Source organism: Lactuca sativa, chromosome 1, assembly GCF_002870075.4.
Source record: "Lactuca sativa cultivar Salinas chromosome 1, Lsat_Salinas_v11, whole genome shotgun sequence".
Lineage (NCBI taxonomy): Eukaryota > Viridiplantae > Streptophyta > Magnoliopsida > Asterales > Asteraceae > Lactuca > Lactuca sativa.
The window spans coordinates 31,762,680-31,787,824 of NC_056623.2; the positions used below are offsets into that span (position 1 = coordinate 31,762,680).

Below are 25,145 nucleotides of genomic sequence, written 5' to 3' on the forward strand. Positions count from 1 at the left end.
CAAGAACATACAAAAAAAAGAACGCCCAAATCTGACTTCGTATGAGGAAGTTATGAATTTTCTAAGATTTGACTTAGCGGTGCACAACCCGAAACTCAAATTTTAGATCGAGCGGTTTTTGGCCTATGTGACCTAAATGAGAATTGAAGATCTCATTAATAGGAACTTAACGGTAAAAAGACAGACCAAAACAGAGTCCGTATGTAGAAGTTATGACTTTTTCGCGGACATTTAACAGTATAATCTCCTCGTACAATTAAATTTAAGATCGGTCGAGAATTAGCTGACAGAGTCTAAATGAAAGTTGTAGATCTTATTTTTATTTACGCGTGGATATAAATAACGTCAAAACGGAGGTCGTATGTGAAAGTTACGGATTTTAGAAGTTGGAAATGTGCTGTGCGAAAATGGGTGATGTGGCACAATCTTGGCCATTGCTTTCTCCCTAAGTTTTGCCACTAGATGGTGACATGTGGCACCAAGTTCAGCCATTTTTCACCCTATAAATAGAACCTCTCCCACCCTCATTTTCTTTACACATTTCCCATTCTTTCTTTTCTTTACTCTCTTTCTAGAACCTTTCTCTAGCCCTGGACCCCCCCCCCCCCCCTAAAAAAAAAGCCTAGGGAACCTCCCTAGCATAAGGCGGAAGCCCCCGAGTGCTCGATGGCTCCGAGAAGAAGAGATTTTCGGCTCGGGAACGCTGCTCCAAGCAAAGCCCAATTTTCTATAAAACCCGTTGTAAGTGAACTACGCCGACGCTATTTTTAATATAGTTTTTATTTAATTATAGTAACGTTATTAGGAACTTATAATAAGTACTTGGGCTATTATTATGGGTTATATAAGTATTGTTTAACGCTTATATAATAGTAATAATAGCTAAACTATTAATTAGTCTCGGCGAATAATATACTAAACTCTAGTGGTAATAATACTAGGTTTCATCAAAGGAAATTATTTTTAAGAAGCGAAGCGCTGTCTGAGTTCGGATTCACCACATTTTCAAGTGAGTGCATAGTTACTTTTATCTTACACACAGATATGAAGTATTTAATATAAATTACGTGCTATATGTGAATATTGTCTAAATGCATGCCGTCTATGCTGGGTGGAATATTTTTATACACGTTTTAAATGATTTAAAATGTATATGTATTTTATATTTACAAAATGTGTTGGGTAAAACATGGGTAGATATAATAGTTGTTGTGTGACCAAATAAAATAATGAGAGGCATCGATATAGATGTTATTGATGATCTAGTCATCTAGCGGAGTATAAATAACGACCATGGACTATTCTAGACAGTCCAGTGGAACGCTAGCAGGCTCGCAACCTGTAGGTGTTTATTTGAACTGTGTGCTCACCAGCAGTACTCCATCCCCCACATGGTTGCCTTATTTGACATGAATTGCTGAGGAACCCCCGAAGCATGTGTTGTCACCCCGATGAAAGTCCTTAGACTAGGTCCTTTGTGTTAGATGTTTTAGGGATGTAAAGTGAGGATAACGGGAACAGGTAATCGGGTTTGTTTGGTTTGATAAAGTTAATAAACTTATTTATTATGGGGAGAAAACCTTATGTACTCACTAGGTTTCCCAACCTGACTCACTCAGTTTATTTATATCACAGGTGTTGATATGAAGTCACATTACACTGAGAGATTAAGGAGATATAAATCACTAGTGATAATGAATGTAAGTTCTATTTATGCTTATGTTTCTGTGTTGACGATGACATCCCAAAATTTTTAAAATGAATAAAAATATTTTTCTTCGGAAATGCTTTGATAACGTATTTATCATGTTTTACTGCGAACAAATTCTGCAACATTTTTATTAAAAGAGGTTCTCTGATTTTTATAGAGCATAAAAAAAATCGGTCTTTTCTGGCCGTGAAAATGGGGATGTCACAGTTTTGTTTTATAAAAATTAAATATAACTAATATCATAATAAAGTTTGTAAATACCATTAATATCATAACAAAATTCATTAATATGAGTAATACAACATTAATAGTTCCTTAAATAGTTTCTATTGAGATAAATATTCTTTAAAATGTTAAAATTTTATCTTTTTATTCTCACTCATTTTGTAGGCGTGAATTAATCTCTATACGCCCACCAATCGATCGGGTAGCGCATAGGGACTACTCGAAGATTAATCGGGACCTAATCAAGATTTTTACAACACTGCTTCTACATTATGCTTCTATATTTGTACCCAAAAAATATATGTTTTTAGTTTGTTTGTATGTTTTTTTTTAATATTTTGTGAATTAGTTTTGTATGAATTTTATTAGTTTGTGTTTATTTTATAAAATTAAAAATTGAATGAGCTTAATGTGTTGGAAAAGATAAGTTTCCATATGTTTTGGGCCGGAAAAGATGAAAGAAAGATCGAGAGAGAAAAATGAAGCTCATGTCTCAGTGAGTTTGGGAGGGAATCCCTCCACCCTAACCAGGGACATAACCAATATAAGGCAAGTGTGGGCTTTGGCCCACCCATACAAAATTAAGGTTATATATATATATATATATATATATATATATATATATATATATATATATATATATATATAGAGAGAGAGAGAGAGAGAGTTAGGTTCATATATAACCTATAAATATTGTATGAATGTATGACATATTCTCAGCCAATCAATTGAAAATGGTACTATGGTATCTTAGCATATAAATCATTTAATTAATTTTAAATGATAATCTTATAATTATGGCAGTTGATATTAACAAGGAATTTGATTTCAAAGCACCAGCTATATGTAACACCGGGTTCCTGGTATGCATTTAATTTATTTATTTTGAAAGAGGAACTCAACGAGTTGGTGGCCCTAACTCGTCGAGTAGAGGGTAGATTATGCGTGGGGTTTGAGTTATATACCTGACGAGTCAAGAGCCCTCGACTCGACGAGTAGCTCAGCCAGAGTGAAACCCTAATCTCGGGGTTTTGCATCCTATTTAAGCTCCTTAACCCCCACCCTTTGGCCTCATTTCCAGCCTCCTTGTCCCAAATCCTAATCCACGAAACCCTAGAGCCTTATTTGAGTGTGTGAGCCATTTTGAGTAATCTTTATGTGCTTTTGAAGCTTGTGGAAGAAGAAGAAGATAAAGGGCTCAAGAGGGAAAGAGTAGATCCAGAAGATACACTCCATTTACTACATTTTCTGGTAATCAAGTTTCTATCTTGGTCATTAGTGTTGGGTTTAGAGCATACTAACACTCCTAAGGTGTACATGCAACTCTAGAAACCTTGGATCTATGTTTTCTATAAAATACATGCAAATTTGATTTCCAAGGTTCACAACCTAACTAACATGTTATGGGGTACTTGTAATACAAAACTTTAAGTATAATAACATACCTTTCTTTTGTAGTTGATTGCTTGGAGTTTATGAGCCTAGCACCAATAGTGTGGATGCCTCAAGTGGTGTCACAAATCACCAAAACAAGTTGGAAGCTCTTGAGAAAATAAGAACACTTATAGAAATCGACTCACTCTTATGCTCACACACACTAGTGCAATTTCTAGAACCAATGACTCCTTTTATAGTATGGAGGATTAGGGTTAAACCCGAATACCCATGACTCTTCATTTACCTAGGATCCATGGGTTAAAAGCTCCATGGACTATCCATGGACTCCATATACTCTTAGCCCATCCTAAATAAATCTCAGCCCAATCCATATATATAAATAAGAGTCCATATTTAATTAGCTCCATTTTGATCACTAAATTAATTCTAAATTAATTCTTGATCAATACTAATTAAATAATTATGATATCATATTAATATATTATAACTAATAATATATTAATATATCATAAACATCTTATTCTCAAAAGTATATCCATGCAAGTTATTAGGTGAAGTGCAACCCAAATGGACCATGCCGGGTCGAGTCATGTTGATACCAAATATAGTTACGGACTTAGACACCTTATCCAATACTTAGTTCATTAGATCTCTTTATGTCCTCTTTATGTGGGTTTTTTGTCCAAGATTGGTAGCTTTTGGGAGATGGTCGACCCAAGAGAGTATTCTTCCAGATTTAGTACCTAGAGGGGCTGTTATGACATAAAGGTGCAAACTTTATGCCATTGGAGCCCCCATGCAAGCTTTACAAAGTAATATTGGCCTTTTTAGCCCCAAAAGGCCATGCATGTGGGAAAGGTGGGAACTTAACGTGTCCAAGTAGTGCTCGGGGTGTATATCTGAGGTTGTAAGCTTGAGTTTGGTGTAAGGAGGGCTTAAGGACCAAGTTCTAGGTCCCAAGGAATTAGGGTTTGAGCTAAACCCTTTGAGAAGTGGTATTAAGGGGTAAAGTTAGAAACTTTACCCTTAAAAGGACAATTTCAGGGTTTATGTGAAGTATGAAGCTTGGATATGAAGTGTAGGGGCTTAATCCATTAAGATAGCCCAAACAGACAGGGGAACTCGGCGAATCCAGTAAGGGACTCGACGAGTTGAAGTTGGGTTGTCCCGGTTGTATGCTAGGTAGAACCCGACGAGTCTGCGAAGAGACTCGACGAGTTGACTCGGCTGACCATGAGTTTGAGTAGTACAGGAACTCGCCGAGTTAGGAGGTAACTCGACGAGTTGGGTTGACTGGAACTTGACCTGGACTTTGACTTTGAACCAGTGTTGACTTTGACCAGGGGTAAAATGGTCATTTTACCCTAAGAAGGATTATCAGATTTTAATTAAGTGTTGTTGTGAAATTGATACCCGATGAGTCATTGGAGCAGCCGTTAGAGATTCCTCACTCGAGATTTTAGCAGTCAGCTTTGCGAGGTGAATTTTCCTCCTGTAGGAATGGGTCGAAGGCACCAATGTTGGCTCGTTTAGATGTTAGTAGTTCCGGGCTACGGTCCGATGTCGGGGCGGTCTCGAGAAGCGTTTATGTATGCTTGATGTCTTTGTGATTCTTGCATGTTATGTGTTATGTGTTCCGGGCTTCGATCCGATGTCGGGGCAAGCCCGATGTATGTTAGCTTATATGTTATGTGTTATGTGTTTCGGGTTTCGGTCCGATGTTGAGGCAAGCCCGATGTATGTTAGCTTATACGTTATGTGTTATGTCTTCCGGGCTTCGGTCCGATGTCGGGGCAAACCCGATGTATGTTAGCTTATATGTTATGTGTGATGTGTTCTAGGATTCGGTCCGATTATGTTTTGTGTTTATGTTATATGATATGTTGTAGGTATGTGGCGGCAAGCCCGATGCCAGATGCAGTCTAATGTCGGGGTAAGCCCGATGCTGGGTTCGTCCCGATGCACCTGGGCAAAGTCCCAAAGTTATGTTATATGTTATGTGTATAGTATGTGGTAGTTTAGGGAGCTCACTAAGCTTTGTGCTTACGGTTTTCAGTTTTGGTTTCAGGTACTTCACCTAGCAAAGGAAGGGGATCGCGATGATCGCATGACACACACCACATCTCTTAGATTGGGACTTTTACTATGATATTTTTATATGTGATTTGGAAACATTGATACTGGTTTTAATAGATGTTTTTGAGATTATCACGACTTACAATTTTATTTATCAAACAACAATTATGGTTTATTTAATGGTTTAAAACGAAATTTTTGGACTGTATTTTTGGGATGTTTCACTATATATTGACCTAATTTTGGGAGGGTTTTTTTGGGATAAAATAGGATTCACATATAAGAAGTAAATGATGAAGAATGTCATCTCCTGTCATCGACTTGCCGTCTCCACATATGCACAAAACCATTGTCGGACCACCACAGGTATCCTATTTCACTATCATTTATTTTTCCTCTTCATCGTACCCTTTCTTCTCCGACGAAGACTGTATCACAGACAAGGCCATCATGATGTCTCTTTCTTATTCTTTGATAATTTGTTGTCTTGTTTAAAAAAAGCGATATGATCTTTCCTCTCTATCTCTCTCTCAAACAACAAAGTAATCCTTGAATCCTTATATCATATTCATCAAATCTCATAGATCGATCTCCATGGCTACTTCAAAACCCGAGATCTCTTTCTACAGTGTTAAGCTAATTGAGCAAGGCGAATGATATGATGGTCAGTCAAAATTCTTTTTCTTTGATCTTTCTATTTTATTTATACTTCACTACTCATCATAATTGGAGAAAGGATTATCCGATTTATGTTCACATTCATGTGATTTTATTATTTTTTTTGGTTTTATAATTGTTTCATATCACACTTGTTGCTGAAATGGAATTTACTGAGAGAAAGAGATACAAATGACTCAAAATTGATCTTATTCTCTCTACTTGCTAGTCCTTAGTATAGTTTAGTTTATTAGTACATACAAATTGCAACATGTAATTATAGTTGCAAACTGGATACTTGCTTTGGGATCTAAATTGAATAATCCAAATTATGCTTTGGGTTTTATAACTTGATTATCCATTGCACATATCAACTTCTACGTGTTAGCGTATGCTGCTTTTTAAAAATTCCATGGAGCTAGAAATGCTAGACCATTTTTGTGGTGTTAGTTTGATTATGAACTTGATATCTTCATAGTAAGGTCCTAATCTAACTAGTTATGTTTCATTTTATGTAGATAGTCATTTGTTTGACAGATTTGTTCCATTTCAAGCTTTTAATCTGAATATTTTTTTTGACATTCCTTAGATTCACTAATATTCTTTTTTCTAGTTTAGTGTTGTTGTTGATTCTAACTATCCCTTTTACGATTTAATGTTGATAGAGATGGTAGAATAAATGATAAAAGTTGCAAAGTTAGGTGTGGAAACTGATTATGGAATAAAGGAATCTACACAGTTAGGTATAAAAATGTAATCCGTGCTAGGAGAGCTTCATGGAGGATTTTGTCATCAGTAGAGTAGAAAGAGGAATCAAGAGGTAATGATCAAAATGCAAAAGATATCAGGAGAGGAGTATCGACATAAGTGGAATCATAACTCAATAACTCAATATCATTTGAATGATATCAAGAAGGTCATGATGAGAATCTCATTTATTCATATGGTGGTTTTGGTGATGAGATGTATTTTATTACAAGATGTAAGTTCAAAACATACATAATTTATTATTTTGTACAACCCATTTCAAAATTTTGCATCATTATAGTGGGACTCTATTCTTTTTGTAGGAAAAGGGATTATTATGGATATTTAGTAGAATTCAAGTTTGGAAATGACAAGAAAGATGTTGCAGATATTTCATTGAAATTATATGAGGTAGCTACCACTACAACAAAAGGTGAATTGCCACCTTCATTTCCTATTCGATTGGGACATACTTTAAATTTATCGGTCTTTTGTTATAAAGTTATGGTTCAACTATTTGAACCATAGTTGGGTTTTGACCAAACAAGTAATAAATAGTTTTTCCATCATCTATACGGCTAGGATTGACTAAAATACATTTTTTCTATATAACATCAATGTATATTTACTTATTTTTCTTTTTACAATATTAAAAAATAAGCATAACTTTTTTACCGTGAATTAACTTTGATTATTAAAGAATGAATTGTTGTTATTAAAGAATGAATTTTGATTCTTAAAGAATTACAGAGAGGCTGGAGGTGGTGGTTTGTGATGTTAAAGTCTGAATGGTGTGTTTTAATGTAGGTATATGTTATGAGAGGATCACGATGCAGGTGGTAATCAATATCGATCAAAAATAGTGGAAACACAAAAAGTTTTAGACATTATATTATTCAAATATTCTTCAAGAATGATCAAATTTTTCAAGAATTACAGTCGTTTAAGGTGGTGGTCTGTGACGATGATTAAAGTGAAAAGACAAAAAAAAAAATTAGACATTGTATTCTTCAGGAGTATAAAAAGAATAGTGTTATAGAGTTAGAAAACTATATATTCTTCAAGAATTACTTTATTTGTATAAAATATTTGTGGTGTTATAGCCAGAACATTTTAGTTCTTTAAGAATTTTTCAGTTGTATACAAAATAAAACATGTTAAACCATTTATTAATCATAAATTCTAAAGAAGTATATGATTGGTTGTTATGTTATACCGATTATTTATCCTAAATTCTAAAAGAATATATTTGATTGGTTGTTAAGTTTAACAAATTATTTATCATAAATTCTAAAAGAATATTTGATTTGTTGGTATGTTCAACTTACTCTCTCTTACTTCTTAAACTCGGGTAAAAGTATTCTTCAAGAATTTATTATTGATATTCCTTTAAAAAAATGTCGAATTATTTTTCATGAGAAATCTAAGATTCCCATTGTCATATTATATTTTAATTTGTATTAACTTTTTATTTAATTTCTCTTTATTTTTTTGATTAATTTCAGTTAGTTGCCTAAAATGTAGTTACTATTTAATTCTCTCTCAAAACAAAATATCAAATTTACCCCTATAATTAATGAGTTGCAATAATCCAGTAAATGACATCCCATGTTAATACAATGTTCCCGAAAATCAGAGTCACTCTTTCATATTTTGTATATTATTTGGCCTAACCTAAAATAAAATATTGTTATGCCACTGACCCTAACAATGTTCAAATCGGTTTCGAAGTCTAAATTAACTAATAATTGAACTAATAATTATGTTTAGACTTGACAATTCGTGTATTCGTGTCGTTTCTTTTATGTGTCAGACACGAATTTGACACGACACGGATACACACACAAAGAAATAAGTTTTATCTCATTTTTCAAGATGTATTCATATTGTGTATTTGTGTCATGTCGTGTTATACACGAATTCGTGTGTTCATGTCTAGAACTGTCAGGTCGTATGTTTGATATAAATGTTTTAGTATTTCATTTTTGAAAAGACACTTATACATGTTTACAAACATTTTTTATATTTTGATGATATTTTTATGATTATCCAAATAAAATATATTATTTTTGTTTGAAGTTATTGTATTCTTAATTCTTAGAGTAAATTACACGATTCGTTCCCCTCCGCTAAGTGTCAAAATGCACGTTTAGTCCCTAATTTCAAAAATTAACTCGGACCGTCCCTGTAATGTCTTTTTCTCACTTGGACCATCCCTGGCGAACATAAAATGACTATTTTACCATTTTCATTTCATTTTTATTTTATTTATAATTTTCTTTTCAATTTATTAAAAAAAACAAAAAGAATCTGTCCACCATCTATTCCTCATCCCTCTCAAAGCCACCCACTCCTTTGAAGTTTTAGGAACCATATTCACACTTGTCAGCTGGCTAGCCACCACCATCTTCGACTACCTACTTGTCGGTCGGCTACCCACCGAAAATATGTAAATCCAAAAACCCAACAACCCCAACAAAACCATACACCTCTCATAATCTCTTTCTCTCTAATTCACTAGATACGTTTTCCTGGCACCACTATCACCAACCAACAAACATGGGAGAAGATGAAGTGTTATAACAACCACCTACCTCCGACCAACACCAACCTTCGACCACCTGCAGGTACTACCAACCACCTATTTCTCAGCTCCAACAACCACCACTTGTTACCATCTAAATTTCCCCCTTTCACCTTTGGCAAGCACCACCATGTAGATCTACAAATGGAAAATAGAGAGTTTTATTTGGAGTGTAGATCTGCAAACCCCAAATGATGTGGCAACGATTGTCAAACAGAGAAGATCACCGACCTACAAATCAAAGAAGATATTCGAGTAAATCTGAGAAGATAATCCGATTAATGCTGATGTAAATCTGAGAAGTTTGAGTCGTTTTCGGAGACGACCAACGTTGTGCAGGTGGAGACGACAACGAAGTTGTGACGACGATGATGTGGGGGTGGTACGCATGTGAGTGAAGCGATGATCTTCTATTTTCTCTCCTGGTAGCTTCGACGATGACTGTGGTGGAGACGAGGGTGGTGGCTCCGGCCCCCCGTATCTCTCCAGCTCCGGCGACCTAAGTGAAGAAAAAGAACCGATGAATGATTGGAGTTTTTGGGTGGGGCTAGGTTAAGGATAAGTGTTTGCGGTGGTGGGTCTTTTTTTTAAGAAAAGAAAATTATTAATAACAAATAAATAAATAAAATATATCAAAAAAAATGAAAATGGTAAATTAGTTAGTTTATGTTCGTCAGGGATGATCCTAGTGAGAGAAAAACGTTGTAAGGATGGTCCAAATTAATTTTTGAAATTAAAGGTTATACGTGTAGTTTGACACCGACAAAAGATTAATCTTATAATTTACTCTAATTCTTATTTACGTTAATAATGTGACATAATCAGAATCATCCTGAAAACCAAACGCCTCCTAAACAAAATGAAATTCGTGACACGGGTACGTGGGGTAACAGGTTTCCACATAATCATGGCCGAAGAATCCCTATCCCCCTTCCCGAATCACGAAATTTGTTGTTGCAGTCGTCAAAAATGAGTTGCAGAACCACTCTCAATGCCTTCACCACAAATTCAACTTCCACTTCCATTGCTGCCGTTTCTCGTTCCTCCGTTCTTTTGTCCAACATCACTCTCAATTCCTTCCCCACAGTAGGAACAAGAAGAGGAGGAGGAGCAGCCTCAATTACAACCTCTCATCTGCTTTATTATTATTCCCTCCGGCGTCTAGATTCCAAAACCCAACTACTCAGACGCCCCAATAAGAAATTACGACGCAATATCGTAGCCTACGCGACCTTCTTGGAGCTTCCGCTTCTCCCTTTTCCTTCTGATCAGGTATCTCGTTTCTTATGTTACTTCGCTATGATTGTTCATATCGTAAACCCCACACTCAAGGTCTCAAATTCATTTCAAGTTTGAAGCTTATACTTAATTTGAAATGCGGACATTTTTCTTATGTATTTCAGGTGCTAGTTCCATCTGAGGCAAAGACACTTCACCTATTTGAAGCAAGATACCTAAAGTTGTTGGATGAGGTATTGAATTCGCTTCTTTTTATAGTTCTATCCTGCAAAAGTGTTATCCCTCTTTAGTTCTTTACTTCAAATTGTTGATGTGATATGCTTTTACTCTTTGATTTCAGTGTTTGTTCAAAAAGAAGAAACTTTTTGTGCATTTCGTGTTGGATCCCATTGTGGTGAGTTCCTCATCCAAAGAAGCATCATTTGCTGCTAGATACGGTTGTTTGGTTTCTATAGAGAAGGTAAGCTTCCATTAATCATCACATTTCCTTTAATTCCTTTACATTTTTTACTATTTTTTTTTTCGGTCAAACTCATTGTCCTCTCAGTGTTATGACTTGTGACAGGTTGAACAATTAGATGTCGGGGCCTTGGTCTCCATTAGAGGAATTGGTCGAGTCACACTTCTGAAATTTGCAAAGGTAATGTTGAAATATTGTGTCGATTCTTCATAAGAATCTTTTAATTGTTTAAAAATTACTTCAATCAAAGGGGTAACTTTTAGTGATTCTGCAGGCGGATCCTTATTTAGAAGGCATTGTATTACCATTACAAGACAATGTTCCACAGAATGAAAGTCAAATAAGTTCTAAAGTTCTAGAACTGAAAGAAGCTCTTCACAGTTTGAATAGTTTGGAAATAAAGTTAAAGGTTCTGTATTAAGTCGCAAGTCAAAAACAACTGTCATACATTGAGATTATTACAAAAATGACTAATTTTTCTGCTTATGCTAATGATTAGGCTACAAAAGATGAACCATTGCAAACACAAACAGCAAACTCCTTAGAATGGGCTCTTAAAGAACCTTCTATAGATTGTGAAGAAGCTTTCATTCCATCTTTTGCTGAGCGTGTGTCCTTTGCTGCACTTCAAAATGTTTCGGGTATAAAGTCAATTCATGATTTGGATTAATTGAAAGATGCTATAACTGGGTGTACGTGTATCTTTCAAAGCACAGTGACTGAATATGAAAATTGTTAATGAATTATGACAGGATCTACACAATCAGAAATGTTGAAGTTGCAAGAAGAAAAGCTGAAAGCAATGGATGTTAAAGAAACACTACAAAGACTTGAAAATTGTACGGGTTTTGTCAAGAACAGAGTCTCCATGACTGCAGCCAAGCTTGCTATACAGTCCTTGAACATGCAATAAACACAAAACTAGAGGGACTAAACTTGTGCATTTTCTAATTTGTTATACAGAATTTGTAAATTGCTCATCATGATGCAACTAATAAAAATGCTTGTTTGCATTTTCATATTGACCTTGTAGAAATAGTAGAATTATGTGTTTCATTAATATGCACAATATAAATTTGAGAAAACCATTTAAAACCCATCACATTTTTTCATTTTGTTTTTGCAAACAAGTCGCTAAACTCTTTCTTGAAACCAAAAAGACTAAACTTATTTAAAAAGTTACAAACACGTCCGCAATTAGTGTTTGTTTGCACACGTGGTATAAAATTGTTTACAAATAATGATCATTTGCGATTTTTCACTAGTTGTTTGAATACATGATTATTTGTTATTTTGTTATATAAAAATAAGATATGTTCATGAGGTCTGAGGCCTAGAATTTTCTGAACAGATATTTGTTTTGTATTATTCCCATTTTCTCTCCAGATATCTTCCATCATCTTCCACATTACAGAATCCACATTGAGACCAGAGCAAGAAATGGGGTTAACCTCCGCCATTATCATTGCTTCATCAGCAACAACCTCCAGGTATCTTCTCAATGCTCCGAATCCAAGCTTCTCGCCGCGCCTTTCCTTCTCTGTAAGTCTCCGATTTCTCATTCTTAATCTTCTTATTTGCTTCTGTAAAAGTGGACGGTGGTTTTGGATTGGGAAGAGCATAATTATAAAAATCGCAGATATTTCAATTTTAATTTGAATGTTGACCGTAAAGCTTCAGTTATTGTCCAGAAAATCTGCAATCTAAGCTTAAATCGTTGCCGGAGATCCTTGTCTAGGAAAAAATCATATCGCCGGGTGTGTTGCAGTCAGGTGCAGATCGAAGAAGGCACCGATGAGGAGGCATGTGAGCTGGTGAATGGAGCTGAGGTTTCCATAGGTGAAGGATCCGATACTGTTCCTGCTTATCTTCTCTCCGCTGTGAAGAACAACAATGGAACTGGTATTTTACTATTGTCTGACGTCTTTGGGTTTGAAGATTCATGTACCAGAGATTTCGCCTATCGAATCGCCTGCAATGGTTACAAGTATGTTTTACTAATTCTACCTTGGAAATAATATTCCAAATCCATTGTTGTACTTGTATGGAAAGCTTTGATGCTTATAAGTTATAACGCAGCGTTCTACTACCCGACCTATTCAACGGAGATCCATGGGGAAAAGAACGCCCAAAATCCTCATATGAAGAATGGCGAGCAACTCATAACCAAATCGCTACAAAAAACATCACAACTTCGATCAAATGGATGGTAGAAGAATTCGTAGCTGCAGGAATCTCAAAGAAGCTTGGGATCGTTGGGTTTTGTTTTGGTGGCGGAAAGGTAATTGAGGTTCTGGCTGAAGATGAAGAGGGTTGTTTTGGCCTCGGAGTCTCGTTCTATGGCACAAGAATCGACCCTTCTGTTGCTGCTAAAGTGAAGGTGCCGGTTTTGTATATAACAGGGGATGAGGATCCGCTGTGTCCGGTGAAGGTGGTGGAAGAGATCGAGAGGGAGAATGTGGGGGGATCAAAGGTCGTGGTTTTCAAAGGAAGAGGCCATGGATTTGTTCATCGACCAGCGTCTGTTGAAGATGATACAGATGCAGAAGAAGCTTTTACGATGATGAGAAATTGGTTGCATAATGGGTTGGTTGTAGAGAAAAACTAATATATCTTTTGTACGTAATATAGGTTTTCTCTTCCCAATCTCTTTCTTAGTTTTTAACAATTTCTTGAATGAATGGAAGTGTTGTATGGTTTGTAGAGTTATGTACATTGATATTTGCTTATGTTAGTTACCGTTTCAGGCAAATGAAATAAGTTTTCAATTTTTTATTTTCAGTTTTCATTAGAAAATTAAGAAAAAATGTTTAGTTAAAATTTATTTATTTTTCATTTTTGGTTTTAAAAAATTAAAAAATGTGTTTAGAATTATATATATTTTTTTATAGGTTTTAAATTTAAGAAAACGATAGTGATCGAAAGGTGGAGGTGGAAAGATGAGCTGGTGGTGGTGGCGGTGGATTGTCACCAAGACAAACGGTTATCCATTTCTAGCGGGGTTAAGAATGAATGTGAATACAATTTACAATCAAATGTATGATTAGACAGAACTAGGATTGATCGAGAAATTTATGAAATTGAAAATGTGAGAATGAATGTTAACAATTCATTTTGGAATGCTATATTTATGGATTTTTTTTAATATATTAAAATTTTAATATTTAATTCTTTATAAAGTAACATTAATATCAATACAATATATTTTTTATGCAATTAAAAATTGTTTTAATTCTTTTATAATTTTTTATTTTATATATATATATATATATATATATATATATATATATATATATATATATATATATATATATATATATATATATATATATATATATATATATATATATATATATATATATCACATACGATTAAATATTATTCGTTCCTGCATGCTCGATTCCATAATTGTTTTGTTTGAACCCCCACCCCCTATTGGACATATGGTATTTTAATACATATTTGAAAACAAAGCATGCATTCATGTGTGTATGAGAGAACATCGTAACATGGTGTGTTAGCATGTATAATTAATTTTTGTACGGCATAAAATGTTTTAACCTTGTTCATTTAGTATAAATTATTTTATAGACAAGTATGTTAGAAACATGGGGAAAATATGGTAGTTTAATAATCAATATGGTTTTTCTGGATATCATGATGATCAATGATCGTGTAGGTTTATTGTGTGTAATTGATATTTCGAGCATATGCTTAGGTCTCATGGCGTCCAATTTGAGATAATCATCGATGTCACTTTCAAGTTTAGATATGAAAAATAGAAAGGAATATACTAGAAGATTGTAAGGAATGTTTGAAGATTTTAAGTTGGTTCTCAAAATGGCAAATTATAAATATAAATACTCATATTTTCTAAAAATGGTTGATTGTCAATGCGACTTTCAAGTTCAGGCATGAAAAGAGAAAGCGATGTACAGATGTACAAGAAGAATGTAAGGAATGCTCAATATCTTAAAAGGGTTCCCAAAATGGCGAATTTTGAGTATTCATCAATGGGGTGACCAATTGCAGCAAGTTGGTCACAGATTGATTTGAATTTGGAACCAAATTCGGTAACAGTGGAGGAACCCCTTTTAAGTTGTCGAAGGGTATCCTTTAGGGTTTGCATATGTTGTTGATTTGTTTCACTAATGTGATTTAAGTGTAATGGGATTACTTTGTGTGACAAAAAGTGATCTTAATAAATATTAAACAAGTAAGGAAGGTGTGGAGTGCACACTTGTTTAAATTTACTTAAGATTAAAAGTAGACTGTCATTTAGGGGCGAAGCCCCTGAACGAACGGGGGTCCGGGGCAGCGCCCCTAGGAGCGGGGTCCAAGGGGCGGCAGCCCCTGGCGGGGTCCAAGGGGTAGAGCCCCTGGCTGGGATCGAAAATGCATCAGAAATCCAAATTTAGAATATTTGACCAGTTTTTTGGCTTGGTATTAATCATTATAGAAAACCCAGATTTATGACAGTTTTTTTACTGTTGGCAAACTATTTTATGACAGTTTTCAGACAAAGGAGATATTTAACCAATTTTGGTCAGTTTTTTCTAATACCCATGAAATTCATATATCTCATTCTCTGTTCTTTTCTCTTCTGAGTCTTATCCAATCAAAGATTAGGGAGTACCACCCAATACTTTGATTTGATAGTGAAATCACAATTCTCAGAATTTCCAAGGCTATTATTATCCCATTTTTCTAACAGCATACACTCTAGGAAATCATGGCGATATGCTACTTCAAGAGATCGCCAAACATTAAAGGCAGTCTTGGAGCCGAGAGATTCAACCATAGTAGCCTCGCTAAGAGGCTTGGATAACGAGGTAGGCACGTCGATCTGCTTCCAACCATGTTTCATAGTCAGGATTAGGAGAAGAAGTATCTGCAACGACTTTTGTCTTGGGTGAAGGAAGAATCGTGCCATCCATGTGGCCGGACAGCTTCTGATATGCAAGAAGGGGAAGCATTTTATTGCTCCAGAGTAAGTAGTTTGTAGGAGAAAGTTTGACAGTAATCATATGAAGAATGATGTTGAGAGGGAGAGAAGATGGCGACGAGGAAGAGGAGTCGTCGTTTGTCATTGCAGAGAGGAAAAGTCTTGACCTAATCTGATACCATATAAGACTTTATTAAATTAACCTCAAAGGATATAAACGAGTTTACAAGTATATATAATACAAGAATAACAAACAAAGGCCAATTTCTAGGAATACAACTTGAAGACAACTAGATAACTATATTATCTGGACTTATCTTATTTATCACTAATATTGAGTATAAATACTCATACTATCCTAAAGTGGACAAGATTGACGAATAACAGTTTAAAATAGTTAAGAACAGTTTTCTAGAAAATCCATTAGGCAGCTTGAGCTGCCTAGAAAAACTAATCATACAAGTACAAATCATATTTGTTTCTATAAGCAGCATGGGTTAACTTGATTGGCTGGCATCGTGAGATGCCCCTTACCGATCCCAAGAAGTACATATGTCTCATTATTCTTTTATTCTTATCATGTCTTCCTCTTGTCATTTGTCATATTTGAGATAAAAATTACTTATACAAGTATGCAATCTCTATCTAAATTGTATTATATAACAAATTAAATCTCCTTTGGCACTCATAATTTTTCCAATTACATTAAATGTACGGACACTAAAATCATCATTAGATTTTTACACGGGAATAGTAATTTCATAGCAAAAGAAATTGGCTTAACACACAAAGAAACAAGATCATATGTATCCAAGTTCAAACAACTGGTTTAATGGGATTGATTATCGAATTGATAAGGGAAGAATTTTTCACCAACATTTGAATAGCAAAAGAAAATTCAGAAAGTATCCCATGATCAAGATTGATGAGAAGAACCCAACCGGAAAACCAACCCACACTCCTTCCCATAAAATCCATGATTGTTTCTCCTTCTCCTCCACATTTCCTTTTGGTGGTGAGGGATCCTCGGGGCATTTGATCATAATCTGCATACCGCATAATCCACTATTGTTTGCAAAGAAATTCAACTCGTTCATTGTGTTCATTTGCCAACCTGTTGGAATCTTACCTGTTAACCTATTGTTGCTTACATCCAGAATCGCAAGTTGATCAAGCTTCACTAGTGATTGTGGAATCGAACCTGAGATTTTGTTGTGTGACAAATCCAAGCTCTCTATGTCCCTCAGATTCCCGAAAGACACCGGAATTTGCCCAACGAGGTTGTTGTGTGAAATGTTTAGCACTTTTATGCTTTTGAGATTTCCTAGCGATGTTGGGATCTCACCAGAGATTTTATTGTTAGACAAGTCCAAGAACCAATACATATCAAGATTGTGACTAGATAGGCCCTGAAGGGAGTTCTTCCAGTTCACTATCAAGTCCTGATACTCAATGTCCTCAAGGAAATTTTCCGAGAAGAATACATCATTGGGAGCATGTTTTGTATAGGGAGTTTCGATCGTTCTTTCAAGGTTTGCAATTCCTTGTGGAATACTTCCGGTCAGTTTGTTCCCAGAAAGATCAAGAATCCTGAGAGAAGTGAGGTTAGAGATTGTTCCAGGGATAATTCCTTCAAGGGAATTGTTTCTTAGGTTTAGGACTTGAAGCGTTGGAATTCGAGGAAAAACATCTTGGAAATATCCAGTAATATCATTATTGTAAAGATCGAGACATTCGAGGTTGACCAAGTTAGTCAAATTTGAAGGTAGGTCACCAGAAAACTTATTCCCACCCAGTGAAAGAGTTAAGATCTCTGTAGAAAAGGTCAACGGGATCTTACCAAAAAAGTCATTGTACGACAAGTCTACGTATAAAAGAGGGTTTTCTCTAAAGTTAGGGAAACTATCGCCAGAAAATCTGTTTCTGGACAAGTCGAGAACATGCAACCTGTTCATGTTCGACATGGACATTGGAATTTGTCCAGAAAATTTATTTCCTGACAACATAAGTGTCGTGATCGATCTGGCTTGGCCAATATTCTCCGGCAACTCCTCGGAAAAGTTATTCCGGGACAAGGCAAGAAATTCTAACTTCATGGATTCAAACAGTCCCGGCGGGATAGATCCGGTGAGCTTGTTATCTGAAAGAACTATGCCTGAAATATCCATCTCCACGAGCCAATCTGGGAATCTACCTTCTAAATCATTCACGCTCAAATCAAGAAAATGCAAATCTTTCTGTGATGAAATCCATTCAGGAATTTGGCCGGAAATTCCACATGAAGTCATGGAGATCTGTTTTAGACTACATCTTGGAATGATGTTTGCTTTGTTATCCCAAATCAAGTTGTTTCGAGCTCCACCAATGAACAAATACCTTAATGTTGTGATGTTGAATAACCACGTTGGTATAACTCCGGTTAACTTGTTGTGTTGGAGTCGAAGGGTTTCTAACTTGCTCAGGTTTTGCATTGATGATGGGATTGGACCCGTGAATTGGTTCTTGCTTAGGTCTAGTCTCGCCATGTTGGGTAGCATTCCCATGCCAGAAGGAATTTGCATGGAGAAAGAATTATCAGACAAATCCAGTGATTCTAGTTCCTTCATGTATACAACTGAAGATGGGATTCCGCCTGAGAACTGATTCTTTCCAAGGTATAATTCCCTTAACTTTGTTAAATTTCCAATCTCTTCTGGGATGTTTCCCGAAAGAAAATTTTCATTCAAGTACAAACGTTCAAGATTTCGAAGCTTACCAACTTCATGGCTCAAAACAACCCGGAGAATATTATTACTTAGATCAAGAATTCGAAGAGATTCAAGTTCGAAAAGCTGAGAAGGAATGGAACCCTGGAAGTTATTCAGCTTCATGTCAAGGTGAACTAATTCAGTGAGATTACCAAACCCATCTCCGGGAATCTCTCCGTTCAAGGAATTCCTCGAGATATCAAGTAGTTTCAGAGATTGGATATGGAAAAGCGGAATCAAGATGTCGGAGAACACCGGAATCGGATTGGCGAACTCGGGAACAACATTGGAGAGGTTGAGCTCAGTAATGGTTGTGGTTGTGTTGCATTTAACACGGTCCCATGTGCAACAATCGGAATCAGGATTCCATGAGTTAAGCTCTATGAACAATCTGGAATTAATGATGGTGGTGAGGGTGGATTTGAAGTGGAGAAGCGCTTGTTTTTGATGAAGTGGACAGGAGAATGACGGGGTTGGAATAGAATTGAGTACGAAGACGATTGATAACATTAACAATGGTGTAGTTAGGGTGGTGGCCATGGTGGCTTTTGATGGATTCTATATTTGATTCCTTTGTACAAATACTGATGGTGAATATAAAGGGATTGAAATGTGGAACATTCGTTTTTTTTAATCCAAAGTTTTGACTTAATTAAATAACGTGGACGATCTAAATTAAGCATAATCATAGCAATGGAAAAAAGATTAATTACGTCGGTGTATCATTTCCATATCAATAAGTTTGAAATTTCTCATTTAACGCTGATTTGCATCAATAAATAAACAACCGTCACCATTAAATTATTTGTAAAAAAACTCTTTATGCTTTCTTTACTCTTTGAAATAAACAACCGTTCTCCTTTTGCTCTCTGTTACAAGTGTCGGCATGCCGGGGAATATTGAAATGGTCATTTAAGTATAAACAAAATTAAAATAAAATATTTGACTATGTTTTTTTTTCTTCTGAAAACATGAACTATAAAACATAAATCAATGTAGAACATATTTGGCAAACAAGTTTACTTTGACATTCATGCACAAGGCCATCGAGACAATAAGCAACAAGAATTTTTTTACATGTATCAAGGAAAAGGAACCATTGGTTATTTCTCCTTATTTTTAATAATTGAGATTGCTGATATAAACTTTTACTTATCATATAAACTATACCATCTTAAATATATAAATACCATGAGTAGAATTTTAGCAAAAGCCAAGCAAAAAAGAAGACCAAAACATTAAGAAGAAGGTAAATTGGAGTGCCCAAAACCAAAAAAAAAAAAAATAGTTTTGATTGTACATCAAATGTATGTATGTGAAATCAGTAAATGTAATGTAAAAAGTGGACATTGCCAGTTTGCCAAAATTATTACTCTTCTTCTAAATTCATTCATACAAGATAAAATTCAAAATCCATTTCACTTGATCATTGGAAAACATCAACAATCTTCACAATTACACCTTCAACCCCTCATCATCTGGTTATTTTTTTCAGTCCTGAAAATTCGTATTCAGAAATTCAAAAAGATTTCATGCAAATGCTGATTGCTGTATCCATCCATGCAATACTTTCAGTTTCAGATGAATAGAAATTAAAAATAATAAAGTGAGAAAACAAAGCTACCTTAGCAACAGTGGGAGAAGTGGAAGTTGAGGCATCAAATTTGTGAGAGCAATCAGAGTATGCAGATCCAATTCCCACTCCAGCACCAAGAGCAATTGATGCCCACCTTGTAACAGGGGAACCTACCAATATAATTTAACAAAACATTTCATCTATTAAATACTAATATTTTAAATTACCTTGAGCTGCCATAACCAAAGTGTTGTATAAATTATAGTAGTAACTTCATTTCATGTGGCATAAAAATTATAATTACATCAAAGTTTCAATTAACAATAAGAGCATTAGCACAAATGTAGAACTTGAAGGTTTGACAGCCACAAAACAAAGTCCCAAAGATTGGGTATATTAGATGTGTATGCATTACCTATTGAGGATATGAAATGAATACTAATCTCTTCTCAACAGCTAGTTAATAACAAATATGTCAAAAAGAACTTAGTTAAACATATAGGGAAACTCTCATGAAAGTCTTTCTCCTTTCTATAGCATTTTGTAAACATTGTAACAGGACTTCTTATTAAGCATGAATATTATAACTTCAACTTCCATAAGAAATGCCCATTTTCGATAATAATTTCAAAGAAAACATCTCAGTAATCTTGATACGCCAATGTCAAATATATAACCTAAACGATAAATTGAAATCTAGCATTAACAATTCAGAAGGTTGGATTTGCTGATTTAGCTTCAGTTTTATTCAACTGGTTAAGGAGATATCAAACGGAGACGCATGTATGGCAAGTTCGATTTAGAAACTCCTCCTCAAACAATAACTACCTATAATATCCGTAACAAACGGAAAGCTGATTACAGTGCCCTAGCGACATATAGTTTATTATATTCTATCAAAGCATATCGATCGTCATTTGGAATCAGCGATAACGAAAATTATGAATCAAGGGATTGACAATGCAATAGGAACTCACGGAATAACAGAAGACCGGCGAAAGCACCGATACCGGCGGAGTATACGAAACGACGAACACCCAAATCTAGACAGGCATCCCACTTCGCATTCAGATCGTATTGAGACGGAATCTCTTTATTTTCAGCCATTTTATAAATTTTAGAGCGTTTTCCCCTTCTTTGATCTTCAATTTTCTACGAATCGAAGGAAATGTAACCTGATTTGCTTGAGGTCTCCACGACCGCCGAGGGTTTTTCGCGAGGAAGATATGAGCCGATGACAATATACCGGTTTTCTCATATTCTTGAAACGATGGCAAAATTGTAAATTACATGGCCAACCCAATTGCCAGGTCCATTGGGCTGTGAAAAGCCTTACTCAGCTTTTACAACACTCCAACTAATTTCGGATCCAAATCCCTTAAACTATTTGGGATTTTGGGGTTCTTACTTGAGCTTTTAAAATCATTATATATTTATAAAGCTAACATTTTTTTTTCATCAAATTTATTTGAAACCCCCATTCATTTTTCCTTTCACCACATTCATTTGAAACTCCCATTCATTTTTCCTTTCACCACATTCATTTGAAACTCCCATTCATTTTTCCTTTCACCACATTCATTTGAAACTCCCACGACTTTTCAATTTTCTTTCTAATAATAATTGTAAGTTGGTTAATAAGGTTAAATAAATATAAAACCTAAAGTGTAATTATATATAAACTAAATTTCAATATTAAAAGAATATATTTTCTTCTATTTATAAAGTTATGTTTTTAACTTTTAACATATTATACTTAAGTTATTAGGTCTAATATGTTGTTATATAAAAATCATTATCATTTTAAAGCTACACCTTTTGAACAATTTGTATAAAATACTTAAATTGTTAATTTAAATATAACCTTACAGGATCAACTTAAATATATATTTTTGTTCAACTTGAACAACCGAAAGAATATTTTGTAAATAGTTAAAAGTGATAAATTGTAGTGACGTTCTAATAATGATTATAAGTTGGTTAATATGGTTAAATAAGTATCAAACCTAAAGTGTAATAATAAATAAATTAAATTTCAATATTAAAATAATATTTTTAGTTCTACTTATAAACTTATGTCTTTAACTTTTAACATATTATACTTAATTTATTTGATTTAATATGTTATTGTATGTAAACCATTATCAATTTAAAGCCATAACGTTTGAACAATATTGACAAAATACTTAAATTGTTAATTTAAATATAAAATTACAGGGTCAACTTCAATATAAATTTCAGATACACTTAAAAACCCCAAAGAATATTTTGTGAATAGTTAAAAATGATAAATTGTAGTGCTAAATTTAAAAACTAAATTTTAATATCAATTTAACTAAAATATTTCTTAAAGATATTTTTATAATCGTTAAAAGTTTTTAAATAATTAGCTCAAAATAACTTACAATAACAATAGTTAAAAATAACTCTATATAAATGATTATATTGTTACCTTTAAAATCAAAAAAAAAAAAAAAAAAATTGTTTGATGTTTTAAATAATTACAATGATAGAAATTAAAAAGTTAAGAAAATAAATTTTAAAAAATTAATTAATAATAACTACAACTATAAATAACATCAAACTATATATTATATTTTATTTTATTTATGAGTAACCCGTGGGTAGAGGTCATTCAAAAGATTGAGATTATGCAGTTTTAATGGATGTATATATTATCATATAATTCAAAATAGAGTAAATTACATGAATGATCCCTATGGTTTAGAGTAATTTGTGTATTTGGTCCCTGACTTATTTTTTTTTAACTCGGAAGGTTCCTGCTATTTGTTTTTGTTACGCACTTGGTCCATGTCTTATCTAAAAATACTCTTTTTCCCTTTATTTTCTAATTTATTTAAATAAACACACCCCCAACCCCACTCATTCACCTTATATTACATACCCCATAATTTTTCCCTATTTAAATAATAGTCTTTTTAGGTAAGACAGAGACTAAACGCGTAACAAAAACAAACAATAGGGACAAAGCGCATAACAAAAACAAATATTATTGTCCTTCCGAGTTAAAAAAACAAGTTAGGGACCAAGCACGCAAATCACCATAAGGACCATTCGTGTAATTTACTCTTCAAAATAATCAATATATTATATCTCCTTAGTATATCATTTATTATATCAAATTTAACAATAATATTATTGTTATATTTAAAAAAAAAACATGTAAAGATTTCAGTTATATAGATGCTTCTGCGCAACGCGCGGGCATTCACCTAGTAATGAAATATTTGTTGTATCGTAAATATCTTGACGTTTCACCACACTCGAAGAGAAGAGGAATCAAGAGAGAGTGTGCATGTGGCAAGATTTAACACTCAAGACCGCAGGGTGGGGGTAACGTTTTAACCGGATGAAGTGGCAAACCATGTGGGTGCTACTACACCCACACCCTCAATTTATATAACCAAAACATGTTTTCTATTCGTTTTTTTTTTATAACAAAACCGAATTGATTTTTTAATTCAATTTTATTTAAAAAAAAAAACAAAAAAAGATCAATTATAACCGAAATCCTTTTTAAGAAAAAAAAAACTAAAACAGTTCAAAACCAATATATGTGCACCTCTGTTCATCTGGACATCTAGCCGACAATTTGTAATTTGTAAAGCTATTTACGAATAGTTTATTTTTATCCGAATAATATTGACTTAGGTTGTCATTTATATTTGATTCATGTAAATATAAAACGACCAAAATATCATAATGTGAATTGGTATCAATATTGAACTCGCATTGTTTATGTAAATATCAGACGGTACTTGGTATTCTAAAATCATGAAATTTAGGATTTGATACTATCGGTACCGGTATTAGTATCACAAACCGGTATCACTACCACTACCACTACTAGTAACACTAACTCGATTCAATTCTCATATTGATATCGGTGCGATATCATACTCATCCTTATAAACAATTACATCAATACTAACACCAAAAATTTATCAACAAGTTACTACATATCCAAAGTGAGGCATTAATTAAGCTGTAATCATGTATTCATATTTTAATGAGAAAATGACAAAAATAGTCATTTACATTAATTATATTACAAAAATAGCCAAAAAAAATCGAAATTATAAAATTGGCCACCCATTTCGCAGATGAGAAGCCCCATCTGCGAAATGCCCTCGTTTTGACTATAAAAACGTTTTTTTTTTTTTTTTTTTTTTTTTTTTTTTTTTTTTTTCATTTTTCACCATTCAATACACAAAAACTCTCTCTAACTTTGGGCTTCTCTCGGAATTTTTGCTAGTTTTTGAAAAAAATGGAGGATTATGTCAACAATCCCGCAAATATGGTTAGATTTTAACTCTTTTAATATCAACAATCTCTTTATTTTATCATTTGTTGTATTATTTGTTGTGTTATTTTTGTTGTTTTTTTAGTTGTTGTATAACCTGAAATCTTGTATATTCTTATCGTATAATTGTTTATATAAAGTGCAAAATAGTCGTTTGTATATATATTTGTCGTATAAGTATAACATTTGTATTAGTTGAAAATTTGTCGTATATATATTGTTAGAAATTGTTTGTATTTGTCGTATAAGTATAACATTTGTATAAGTTGAAAATTTGTCGTATATATATTGTTAGAAATTGTTTGTATTCGTCGTGTAAGTTGAAAATTTGTATAAAGTTGTCGTATAACTTGCAAAATTGTTAGTTTGGTTGTCGTTTTATTTTTAAATTTTTTTGTTTATATGGTTATAAAATGTTAGTTTTAATTAGAAAGATAAAAATTGTTTATATATTTG

At 33.9% G+C, this 25,145-nt stretch overlaps 4 protein-coding genes and 1 pseudogene across 5 annotated transcripts; 3 read left to right on the top strand and 2 right to left on the bottom strand.

Moving 5' to 3' along the window:
- Positions 1–6,004: 6,004 nt before the first annotated feature.
- LOC111913593 (14-3-3 protein 9-like) lies at positions 6,005–7,342 on the top strand (annotated as a pseudogene).
- Positions 7,343–10,267: 2,925 nt separating this feature from the next.
- Positions 10,268–12,116, top strand: LOC111913505 (uncharacterized). Its single transcript, XM_023909208.3, has 7 exons — positions 10,268–10,670; positions 10,802–10,870; positions 10,978–11,097; positions 11,203–11,277; positions 11,372–11,506; positions 11,597–11,738; positions 11,850–12,116. Exons 1-7 carry the CDS (start codon positions 10,368–10,370, stop codon positions 12,008–12,010), a joined length of 1,005 nt encoding a protein of 334 aa, XP_023764976.1. The 5' UTR covers positions 10,268–10,367; the 3' UTR covers positions 12,011–12,116.
- Positions 12,117–12,371: 255 nt separating this feature from the next.
- On the top strand, positions 12,372–13,872 carry LOC111913506 (uncharacterized). Its single transcript, XM_023909209.3, has 3 exons — positions 12,372–12,639; positions 12,789–13,084; positions 13,177–13,872. Exons 1-3 carry the CDS (start codon positions 12,538–12,540, stop codon positions 13,703–13,705), a joined length of 927 nt encoding a protein of 308 aa, XP_023764977.1. The 5' UTR covers positions 12,372–12,537; the 3' UTR covers positions 13,706–13,872.
- A 3,039-nt stretch (positions 13,873–16,911) lies between these two features.
- LOC111913594 (receptor-like protein 46) lies at positions 16,912–19,329 on the bottom strand. Its single transcript, XM_023909321.3, has one exon. It carries the CDS (start codon positions 19,327–19,329, stop codon positions 16,912–16,914), a length of 2,418 nt encoding a protein of 805 aa, XP_023765089.1.
- A 726-nt stretch (positions 19,330–20,055) lies between these two features.
- Positions 20,056–21,604, bottom strand: LOC111913507 (uncharacterized). Of its 2 annotated transcripts, none has more exons than XM_042899809.2 (3): positions 21,343–21,604; positions 20,414–20,535; positions 20,056–20,337 (listed from the first exon to the last, which is right to left on the bottom strand). In XM_042899809.2, exons 1-3 carry the CDS (start codon positions 21,470–21,472, stop codon positions 20,320–20,322), a joined length of 270 nt encoding a protein of 89 aa, XP_042755743.1. In that variant the 5' UTR covers positions 21,473–21,604; the 3' UTR covers positions 20,056–20,319. The 2 variants fall into 2 exon arrangements, with proteins under 2 accessions (XP_042755743.1, XP_023764978.1); XM_023909210.3 differs by having other exon boundaries at positions 20,056–20,286; positions 21,343–21,602.
- Between the last annotated feature and the right edge of the window lie 3,541 nt (positions 21,605–25,145).